Here is an 11,502-nt window from a genome sequence, read left to right as displayed (position 1 = left end):
GTATATAATATTATTGTTTATGTAATTGGATTATGTGCACCTTAACTAATGGATACCGTTCTTCTTTCTGTGTACAGCCTTCCCAAGTCTCTAGAAAAGCACGATAAGAGCGTCTACTTCCTGACCAACAAAATTGCGGAATCCCTGGGCGGCAGTGGTTACAGCGTGGAGAGACTGTCTGTCACCTATGTGCCCCAAGTGACAGGTAAGACTTGTTCCTGCCTTAGGGTTCTATGGAAGAGTGTACAGCTTTATCCAGGCAGAGCTTTGACTGGCCACATACTCTATCCCCGTTTCAGTTTTAGAAAATCGACATCGCCTTCTGGGAATACAAACTTTTTATGGCGTTTCCATGCCTACAGAATAGCCATAAGGGAAAAGAATAGCCTGCAGATTAGAATACTTTCCTGAAATATGAAGACATTTTCTGGCGGGTCAGTGAGGTATCGTCGTTAGCCCGTGTTATGGAGTATTTAAAGGGACTGGGTGCAGGCACACAGCTAGATATGATTTTTTTTTACAATCAGTTTGTCTCTTGCTGAGTTGTATCAGAAGAAATAAAGGCGGACCGATCCAGGAATATGAAAACTTCTTGATTACAGATATTATTAAGTTAAGACTAGAGCCAGTAAACCACATGTAGGCTCCATTCACGCTGGTATTCAATGTAAATGCTGAGCAAGCGGTTCTGACATGTGCTAAGTGACTCCTATGAATGGTTCAATATGCATGCTATGTTAATGCTAAACTCCAAGGGACACAGTTAAAATAGATATTTGGGAACTTTCTTGCCTGCTAAAGCATTTATATTTGCAGTCCTGAGACTTACACCACTCTGCCACATAACACAGCCAGCCTGGTGACCTCACTTTTCTCTGCTGCAGTTACATAAAACAGCTAGGTCACCTCCCCACCCTCAGCCTGTGATTGAACAACGCCAGCCCTCCAGCTGTGGTGCAACTACAAGTCTCATGAGGCAGATGCACGATGGGACTGATAGTTTCACCACAGCTGGAGGGCAGGCGTTCACCTAGCCCTGGTGTATTATATGCTTTCCTTTGGTTTTACTGTATACTGAGCTAAATATACAGCAACTGTTTTAACCTCTGAAGCTGGAAGGACGGAGAATATTCATATGGTCCAATCCCTTATATGAGATATCAATAGCAAGACTGCTCTTGGCTATTTCAAATTGCCATAGCCAATAGCAGGCTGGCTATTGCACCCAGCCACTGAGCAGAGGAGCGGACCTGAGAGAGAACTTTCTCTCTCAGGCCCACTCCTCCTCTTAGTGGGTGGGGATTTAATCGCCAGCCTGCTATTGGCTATAGCAATTTGAAATAGCCAATAGCAGTCTTGCTATTGGTTCCCATTGTGTACTGTCTGCTGCCAACTGCGGCAGTACAATACACTACAGTAAACTACTCGGTTTGTGATATTTTCGGGTTACGATGGATTTTCTGGAATGTATCCCGAAGCGTGTCTATCTGTATATGTATATACTGTATGTGTGTATGTATAAGCATGGCAACCACATAAGACGAATAGATGAATGAATTTTATCATAGAATTGGATGTTTTGCTGGTTTTTGATGTAATTAGTGTTTAGAAGAATCATGTAATTCATTAATTAAATGTATTATTTCAGTTGTCCTCCCTTCTAATCAATATCCCACTTTTTACTTAGACTGTAGTTCTTTCTTAATGAAATGTATTAATATATTGTATATTTTTATGAATATTTGTATTTTACTTTTGCCTTTTACTTATACGTGTTCTTATCTCTTAGCGATAACCAGTCATTTAAGGGACCAACCCAACTATACTTGGGTTATAGATTTGCGTTCCCCTTGGCTTCTCATATCACTTTGGGGCTCCAGCATTGGGAGGTCTCTGCCGTAGCTTACATCCATGTTCCCGGCCATCTTGGAGTCTCACTATTCTTACAACAGATCAGTTTCCAGCCATTTCAGTTCCTCCTTCTATGGCATAAAATAGAATAACAAATTCCCACAGAGGGATTGAGACGCTCTTTTGATGGCCACTGCATGTGTCCACGGCTGCGAACTCCAATGCTTATGTCTCTTCGCTGGAGTCCCTGATTTGACATTAGAACCATGGCGGTGAAATTCTGTCATCTAATAAAATGGTTAAATATCAGTTTTGTGTGGACTGACCCTTTAATCCACCGGATGTGTGTTTTTACCAAACTGTTCTCTCCACTTTTCAATGTAGCTCTCTTTCCATCACTCCAAAAAGTACGTAAAAGTCCATGCGAATCAAAAGGTAACCCGGCTCAGCCTCCTAGACTGAACTAGCATAGCCCTTTCCCCCATTGTATCATGACTTTAAAGTTTTGTGTTGGCGTATGTAGTGCGTTGAGACTAGTAATACGCAGAGAACAATACTAATCTAGCTCTGTAGTCACTAAGAATCCGTAGTTTGTCTAGAATGGTAGAAAATAGCATTTCTTTTTGTCCTTATTGCCCTCAGAGTTCAATCTGGACCCCAGGAAAACTGCTTAATATGAAGTTAAAATGCATACCTTAAATGTGTACAATTATACCTAACTATGGAATCAAAAATCTGCTAAGCCAATCTTGTGATTCATTTATCCCTTTTACAGTGTGTAGCCAAGCAAGGGGCAGCCCAGTGGCTTAGTGGTTAGCATTTGGGATCTCCTGCATGGATTTTGCATTACTGCTTTGCATGGGTTTCCTCCAGGTACTCCTGGTTTCCTCCTGGACTCCACTCGGGGTACTCCTGGTTTCCTCCCGGACTCCACTCGGGGGTACTCCTGGTTTCCTCCTGGACTCCACTCGGGGTACTCCTGGTTTCCTCCCGGACTCCACTCGGGGTACTCCTGGTTTCCTCCCGGACTCCACTCAGGACTACAGCATGTAAATCGCTACATAAATTGTCGGCGCTATATAAATATCTGTAATAAATAAACATTCCCAAAGTGGGAAACCTGTTCCCTAGTACACTTTCAATTGCATATTTATCAGCCCAAAGGGGAGCAAATAAGCGAAGTTCATTGTTGCATTTAAATAAAGCAAACGCTTTATGTAAATGAAGCCTTGAGGAATAGCGGTGTTTATTTGATAATGCTGTGGTAAGGGTATGTGAATTACAGGATTGGCTGAACAGAATAAAACATTTTCTGCCAGGTAAGGCCGGGCACGTATTTTAAGAGTTCTGCTTTCAGTTTTCTGGAATGTTTTAAATCAGGAATCCATTTTTTTTAGTTCAACATTTTCAATCACGTCTGCCTTTCACTGTGAAACATTGCGTCTCCGAAGAAAGCAGAGACATTATTTCAGCTTTACCCGGAATGGATCGAGGCAGCGTGAATTATTGAATGTGTAATCATGAAAGCGCAATATGAAATCATTAATTTTCAAAGGGACATTTTCTTCTTTTTGCTGTGAGATGAAACATGGTTATTTTACAGCAGGTTGTAATCATTCTGCCCTGGAAGCGGCTCTAGGCAAGTCTCGGCTCTACAGGCGGGATGGCGGTACCTGCGTCCGCTTGCTGGGACTTGACCTTTTAAACTGCAAGTCACCTTTTATGGCATGTTCCACCTGTAACCTATTTTTACATCTTAATTTTTGCAATTCCTTTTAATTCCCCTAGGTTTCTCATCTCCAATTTTCTTTGTACTTCTCGCTCCAGCTGATGCAGACTGGGAGGCCCATGTATAAACTACCAAAAATGTTTTTGGGATCATGGTATACCACAGTGCAGCTCACTTTTTTTTTTTTTTTTAACTGCAGAGATAACTTGCTCCTTAAGCAGCTAGTTAAGACCCAGGCTGTATAAATGTGGGTACTGTTTCTGTATCAACTAGAAATGGCAAGTAATGTGGCAAGTAATAGCTATCAAGCTTCTGGATATATGAGTCCCATCACGTAGTCAAAACCTTTTAGGAGTGATTTATAGGACGTGCCACACATTATTTTGGGCATGTGGCTGGCACATGTCCTGACCACTGATCAGCAGCTGGTGGATGTGCTGAAGCCTATAATGTGCAATGCAATCTATCTTCACCTGACACATAGAATGGGTCCCGTTCTGTTTCACGTTTTGCCCTAAGTTATGGATAATTTCATCTCCCCAACTGGCATGTGTAATGGCATCATGTGATCTCACAGAGAAAAGACCATGTGAGCTCTCACTTGTTACCACATGCAAAAGGTGTGAGTTCTCACCTGCTGCCACATGGAATGGTTCATGTGATCCTTCCTGTAGTCCCTGCATGGGAAGGGGTCATGTGAACCCTCAGTTACTGCCACATGACAAGGCCCATATGAACCCTCACCTACTGCCACATATAATGGTTCATGTGTTTATCTACTCCTACAGGAAAGTGCCATGTGAACCCTACTTACTGCTACACAGAAAGAGCCATATGAACCATCACCAACAGCAACATAGAAGGGACCATGTGACGTCTTACATACTGCCACATGGAAGGGATAATGTGACATCTTACCTACTGCCACATAGAAGGGGCCATGTGACTTCTTACATACTGCCACATGGAAGGGCTAATCTGACATCTTATCTACTGCCACATAGAAGGGGCCATGTGATTTCTTAATATATTACTCATAAGACCAATGGGGTCCCAAACCTATATAGTAAACTTAGGAGGGGAGTTGCAGTCCCTTAAATATTACGAGCAGATGCTCCCACCAAGTCATATCCATTATATATCGAGAAGAAGAAAAATAGTAGATACGAGCGCCACAAACAACTTTACACCCTCATTGAATATATAAAAAATGATTATCCTTATTAATAAAAGTACTTTATAACCTCATTGAATATATAAAAAATGATTATCCTTATTAATAAAAGTACTTTATAACCTCATTGAATATATAAAAATAGTGTGTCCTTTATAAAGTTGTTTGTGGTGCCATGTGTCTTCTTACCTACTGCCACATAGACGCCCGGTGTAAACCCCTTACCTACTGCCACATGGAAACGGCCATGTAACTTCTCTGCTACCACATCATTAAGTAGTGTGATCTTCCACCATTTCTGCCAATGAAATTGGCTGTGTGATCTATTATCAGCTAGTGTTGCTTGCTCACACTCTTTGCACTTTCTGACAGATTTTTTGTTTTGGTTTTTGGATCTTGTGGAACTGGAGCATCCAGATATTTTGTGACTTTTGTGTGCAACTTGTTCCCCTTTGTTAAGGCCAATGACACAAACTGTGTTTTGTTGGCTTGAAGAATGGACACCACCTTATTACCTCTACTGATGAAGTATGCCGCATGTAGGAATTCACTAAACTTGAAGGCAAACAGATTTACTTATGCAGTGCCGTGCCACTCTGCTGGCTGCAGGGAACAATGGAAAATGCCCAGAACTTCCAAGTGACAACACTGGTGTTTGGCAATTGGTCACTCAGGTGCCAACACCGGTCACATGGGGGTGTGGAGAGAGTCCTTAGTCCTGTGAAAGCTCCATCTGGGATTGGCTTGGCCTGGAGAGCAACCTCTGCGTCCAGCCGGGGACACGCTATATGGCACACCTAGGAGTGTCGTATAGCATCACCACTATTCGCTCTTCAAAAGAATAAAGATTTAACCTACCACCAGCCAGAAAGGTAAGTATCGGTCTTCTTTTATAGGGTGGCTTTTAATACTGTATCTTTATGGTAAAAGGGTCATTTGGAAATGATCCTGTTGCATTCCTGTACACGAGTACACATGAAGTGTTTTTGATGCGCTAAATTGCCCTGTTTGACTGAGTCGGAAATAATTTTTTCCCCTTTGCTGTAAGAAATTTAAAAGGTTCTCCATTTTTACATTTTGTTAAACTGGTTGTTTTTGTTCTGGTTGGTAAGTCTACTGGTTCATGTAGAGTCATATGGTACTGTTTCCAGTCTCTGACCATGCTTGCTCCACTGTAATCTTGCAGAACAGTGTTTGGTAAGTAGAAGCTGTCGGTGGTAACATTACAGTTGTACAATAGTATACTAATGTGGGTTTAATCTGGTTTGCCAAGTGGTGCTCCAGCATTGTTTGATTTTTCATCTCAGGCGATGAAGATTTAAAAATTGTCTAAGTTGTAGAATTGCAGTCTCATAATTGATGAGCCAAACTCATCAGTTTTGAATATTTTATCTTCATATGTAGCTTTAAATGCACACTTCAGTCTGAATTGTATCTAAAGCCAGAAACTAAATAGAATATATATTTCAGCTTACCAGTCCTTTTGATGTGGTGGCTTTTTTTTCACCTGTTGATCTTGCCAGTAGCACACTTTTTTCCCAGGATGACAACACTCCACATACTGTATCTATGGAAGAGCAGCATTGTCACCATAGGATGCTCTCTTGATTTGGACTACTCCTTCCCCTTGCCTCATATTCAAAAGGGTGGAGGTGTTCTTTATGCCACTTCTTAGAGCAGAATCTAAAACATGTGAATATATACCTTCTGTTTTTAAATGACATTAAACTCAGGAGTTGTCTTAAAAATGCATTCAGGTACCCTAACTGTTAACAAACATGTATTTTATTTGTGTATCTCTCGGCTGAAAATCCTTAAATCATCTCTGATTTGGTGCTGACACTGTCCTTCCTTCAGGAGGGGGACTACTTTTCTTCCCCGTGGTCCTTGTGTGTGCTGTAAAGTAGCCACTGCTCCAGGTTTTGTTCCCATTCTGGACTACAATCTCCTGTTTAGTTTACTAATTTGTATTGAGATTGTAGTCCATCACAGGAGTGAGCTTGGAGCGGTGACTACTTTACAACACACACAGGGACCATGGGGAACAAAAGTAGCCACCCACCAGAAGGAAGGACAGTGTCGGCACCAATTAAGAGATGATTGGAGGATTTACAGCCAAGTGGTACACAAAGAAGATACATTTTTGTTAATAGTTAAGGTACTTGAATGTATTTTTAAGATTTAACTCCTGAGTTTAGTATCACTTTAGAAAGGCTTAACCGTACGCATTCATTTTATGATGTAATTTGGTGGGAAGCCGTCATAGGTGGTACCATTGTTCAGAATATCCCTGGGCAACCTCTGCCTTGGCCTTGGATGATAGCAGAGCCAATAGATTCCCATTGACGTCTCAGACACTTTTAATAAACCAATGCCTTTGGGCAGACCTGTCCCGATTTACTATAGCAGCTTTCTTGGTTTTAAAAACTATCAAGCTTATTCACTAAGACAGTGTTGTGTAGACAAAGTTCAGTAATCCACAGCAACCAAAGCTAGTTCCTCTTTCACTGGAATGGCTTCAATAATCAGAAGTCTAATTATCAGATTTATCTGTTAATAAAAAGAATTAATGAAATGTTAGCTCATGGCAACCAATCCTATTCTTTAGGGGAGGTGTTCTTTATGCCACAAAAGTGACCTGGACATAGCCGATAACACTGCTTGCGATTTTTATTCCAAAAGCGGCAAAGTGATCATTAGGATTCCCAAAGATGTTCAACAGGGTTGAGGTCAGGGCTTTGTATAGACCAATCAAGTTCCTCCACACCCAACGTCGCAAATGATGTCTTTATGGATCTGTATACCGTTATTACAATACAAGATTGTTTAACTACAGGTATGAAGCCAGCATTCCCATCATTTCTTGTATGTTACTTTATGCAGTTAGGTTAAAAAAAAGGACAGAGGTCCATTGAGTTCAACCAAAAGTCTATCAAGTTCAACATTTTTACTCTGTACTCTGTTTGGCAGGTCTGTAGGTGTTCACCTCTTCATATGGGTTCACATTCAATCCTTGTCATTTATATTAATTTCTTCCATGAGCACACAAATTAATTTTGCTGTTGTCTTAGGCTGAAAGAACAGGTTCACTGGCAGCTGCTGAAATACACATCCCAGAGCTTACATAGTTGCCGTGCTGACTGTGTTTTATTCCAATAGATGAAGACCGATTATCCAGAAGGAAGAGCATAGTGGACACCATATCCATCCAGGTGGACATGATGACTGGGAGCAACTCAGAGGACAAGGTAACTACTATTAAAATACCTAGAGGAAGTGCGTACTCTTGTTTTAGGTTTGCTGTAGGTATTAGAGATAAGATTAACGCAGATAGAAAAGACACAAAGTAATGAAGTTCTGTAGTCATTAATGCATCATTAAATGTATGTTTTTAAATGGAAGCAGTGAAATTACCCAGATTTGACCTGGTATCAGCCTCTTGCAGTCCCTGTACAGCCAAGCTCAGAGAGAGGGAAAGAGAAGCAGCACAAAGAGCCCCAGTCAGGTGTGCAGCAGTTCAAGGACAGAGAAGAATTGTTCAGTTCCGCTGCTTCTCCTTTCACTGCCCAGCCATAGGCTGGTGGAAGATGAAAACCTAGTTGCATTATTTAACAATTACTGAAAGAAGTCAGGTCTCCAGGTTCCTTGCGCTGTCTAACAGGGTTGTGTAAATCTCAGGACTGGATGCACTGAGATACAAATTCTTTGGCATGTGAAACATTTCACATATATGCATTTCACCTTTTGCGTTTTGCTGTTTTCGTGAATTCAGCTTTGTTGGGTAAGTCAGTGCAGGATATAGTTCATAATTAGAAGCACACCAGAGCCCCTGTGGCTTATTTCTTTTCAGGTTTGTGTTCCTGGCTGTGTCCCATTTTGGAGATATTTCAATTCATTTCCTGTCTCGAGCAACCCAGAGATTGGATGCAAATCCTTTGGAGAACCTGTTTGGGGCTGGCGATGGTGTTAATGGCTTTCCATTGGATTCTCCATAGGAATATATAGAAATACACTCTGGAAGTAAAATGAGACTGAGCTCATTTCAATGCTCGAGGGGTTTAAGTGTGGTGGCATCTCTCTAGTTGGGGTCACAGACTGCTATATAACCTTGATAGAGAATCTAACCCTTCTCTACCTTTATCTAAATTTTTAAAAAGCTTGACTTGAATTCCATTTTAACTTCCTTGAAGCTTGAAAACCATGCATTATTAATGCCACCTAAATAAATACTTGACATGGGTGAAAAAAAGACACAAGTCCATCGAGTTCAACCAATCGGAAAAGAAATTATAAATACATTGAAAACCCCAACAAAACCCTATACCCATAGTTGATCCAAGGGAAGGCAAAAATAATCCCTTTATAAAGCATGCACCAACAGGGGAAACATTATTTTCCTTATCCCTAAGGCATGCCTGGATCATGATATTACTTCTGTTAATAGCCAGCTGTATTCTGTTATTTTAGGAAAGCATCCTTTTTTTTTCTTTTCTAAACGGTCATCTGAGCAAGCTAGACCTAGTTCATGAGGGTGTCTATTCCAAATGATAGAGCTCTTAGAAGCCTTTCCATATTCGGAGGTTCAACCTCTTTTCCTCCTGATGCCCAGAGTGCCTCTCTTGTCCTTTTGCAGTGACTTTAAAGTCATTTTAAACTTGCACCAAGTTCACTGTATGGACTGTTTATGTATTTATACATGGTGATTATGCCACTTTAATTGCGTCTTCCGTAGGGAGAACAAATTCAGTTCATCTAATCGCTCCTCATAGCTGAGCACCTCCATGAGTCTTATCTGGTTAGTTGCCCTTTTCTGCACTCTCTACACATCTACAACATCCTTTTTGTGAACTGGTGCTCACAACTGATCTGCATATTCCAGATGAGGTCTTACTAATACTAGGTACAGGGGCAGATTATGTCTTTATCTGGACTCTACACCCCTTTTATATACAAGAAAGTATTTTGTTTGCTTTAGAAACTGCTGCTTGACATTACATGCTATTATTGAGTCTGTGGTCCACCAGATCCTTCTCTATTATTGACTCCCCTAGTTGTACTTTGAATCTTCTTACAGTGGTATAATCTGTATTAGAATAGTTTGCCAACATGATACATTTTACAGTTTCCCTAACGGCCTTTTTTTTAAATAGGTGAACACTGAAGAGATTACATTTGAATCATTGAAGAAGGCCATAGGTAAGTTCGCCTCTTCTGCGCGTACAAACCACCATTAGAGCGCGTAGTAGAGGGTGTGTATACAATTGTCGCAGGCTGAGAACTGGTACATTTCAGAAATCTGTATTATTTAAAATGGGGATCGAGACATTGTGTTTTTTGTTTTTTTTCTTATATTATTGTCTTGCACCCATGCTTCATACATCAGGTACTAAATCTTAGCCCTAAGCTGGGTTTTTCTGATCCGTATCGGTGGCACCACAGTAATTGCATTATAATATATTTTTCAGTGCTGTACTGTGGGCATTGGAAGTGCTGATATTGACTTTTCTCTGCCTACAAGGCTGATTGACAGGACAGTACATCCTTTAAAGGAGAACTATGGAGTGAGTGATTTACACTCATCCTCATAGTTAGAGCCAGCGTGTGTCATTGAAACTGTTGCACGTTGGCTCTATTGATCGGCAAGTGAGCAAAATCATACCGCCGATACGCTCACTTCCCAATCATCTCCCTGCAGACTCTCCGTCACTGCTCCCTGCAGAGATTCCCCCCTCGCCAATCGTCCAGCGCTGACTGGAGGAACAGAAAGGGGAGGGGGCGGGCATAGCTGGATTTGCCTCTGGATAGGCAGAGGCAGCTGTCAATCAGCCGACTGGGTGGATCTCAACAGTATTGTCGGGATCCGTCCCAGCTGCAGCGCTCTCGGCATATATCGGACGTAGTATATGTCCTCCCGTGACCCAAAAGAGGACTATGGAAAAAAAACCTCACCCCATAGTTCTCCCTTAAGTGGGTAGTGTGGATAATGGTGGAAACATTTGCCAGATTATTATTTGCCGTTTTGTATCCTGTGGTTCCGTTAACTTCCCATCCTGGAGATGCAACAGAAAGCAAGTGACAACCAAAGTGAGTGTAATTCCCCTCTTATGCAATTGTGACCTGATCAGGCATCCCAGTTGGAAGATTTGCCCTCACCACTTGTTCTGGTGACAACTGTAAGATTTGAAGATTAACCCCTTCGTGACTGTCGCCAGCATCGGGGCTGTTTAAACAGACTCGCCGGGACTCTGTTTAAACTTGTAAAGCCGACAGATTGCATCACTTCCGGTCCCTGGGCTGTCAGTTCTGGGCTCCTGCAGCCCAGCTATAAGCTATTGAAGTGCGATCTGCACTTCAATAGCTTATTTCCAGTGTAAAGCTGACACTGGGGGTCTTTTGGACCCCCAGCATCACCTTAAAGAGTACCTGTCACCACCATCTGCTATCACATGGGGGGGCTTGTAAGCCCCCCTATGTGATAGCAGTCAAAGAAAAAGAAAAAATATAAAAAACAAAATGTAAAAGTCCCCCGTGAGGACGCGCGTCGCCACGTAAACACGCGTTGGGTGCACCTACGTATGAAAACGACGAACGCGCTACACATGTTGGGTATCGCCGCGCACGCCGGAGTGAGAGCAATAATTCTAGGGCCAGTATTTTGGGGTATCTCTAAATTGATGACCTGTGGGGGCTTTTAAAGCGTCTTCTATTGACTTTTTGGGGTACTGCAGTTTTTCGCCGTTTCACGGAC

The 11,502-nt window shown here is 41.8% G+C and overlaps 1 protein-coding gene across 3 annotated transcripts in view; it reads left to right on the top strand.

Annotated features, from left to right (window-relative positions):
• The window catches only part of EFR3A (EFR3 homolog A), a 77,240-nt gene that overhangs the window by 62,254 nt on the left and 3,484 nt on the right, over positions 1-11,502 (top strand). Inside the window, exons 17-20 of one of the 3 annotated variants that reach the window (XM_018569979.1) lie at positions 78-205; positions 7,914-8,002; positions 9,905-9,950; positions 10,723-10,725. In XM_018569979.1, the coding sequence (XP_018425481.1) occupies positions 78-205; positions 7,914-8,002; positions 9,905-9,950; positions 10,723-10,725 (266 nt within the window). Of the gene's footprint in view, positions 1-77; positions 206-2,235; positions 2,287-7,913; positions 8,003-9,904; positions 9,951-10,722; positions 10,726-11,502 lie in introns of all 3 variants that reach the window. The other 2 variants (XM_018569980.1, XM_018569978.1) reach the window with 2 other exon arrangements.

This window comes from Nanorana parkeri, unplaced genomic scaffold, assembly GCF_000935625.1.
Source record: "Nanorana parkeri isolate BGI_ZX_2015 unplaced genomic scaffold, ASM93562v1 scaffold1437, whole genome shotgun sequence".
In the NCBI taxonomy this organism is placed as follows: Eukaryota; Metazoa; Chordata; class Amphibia; order Anura; family Dicroglossidae; genus Nanorana; species Nanorana parkeri.
The sequence above is the reverse complement of the archived record's forward strand: the minus strand, read 5'-3'. Positions and strand labels throughout refer to the sequence as shown.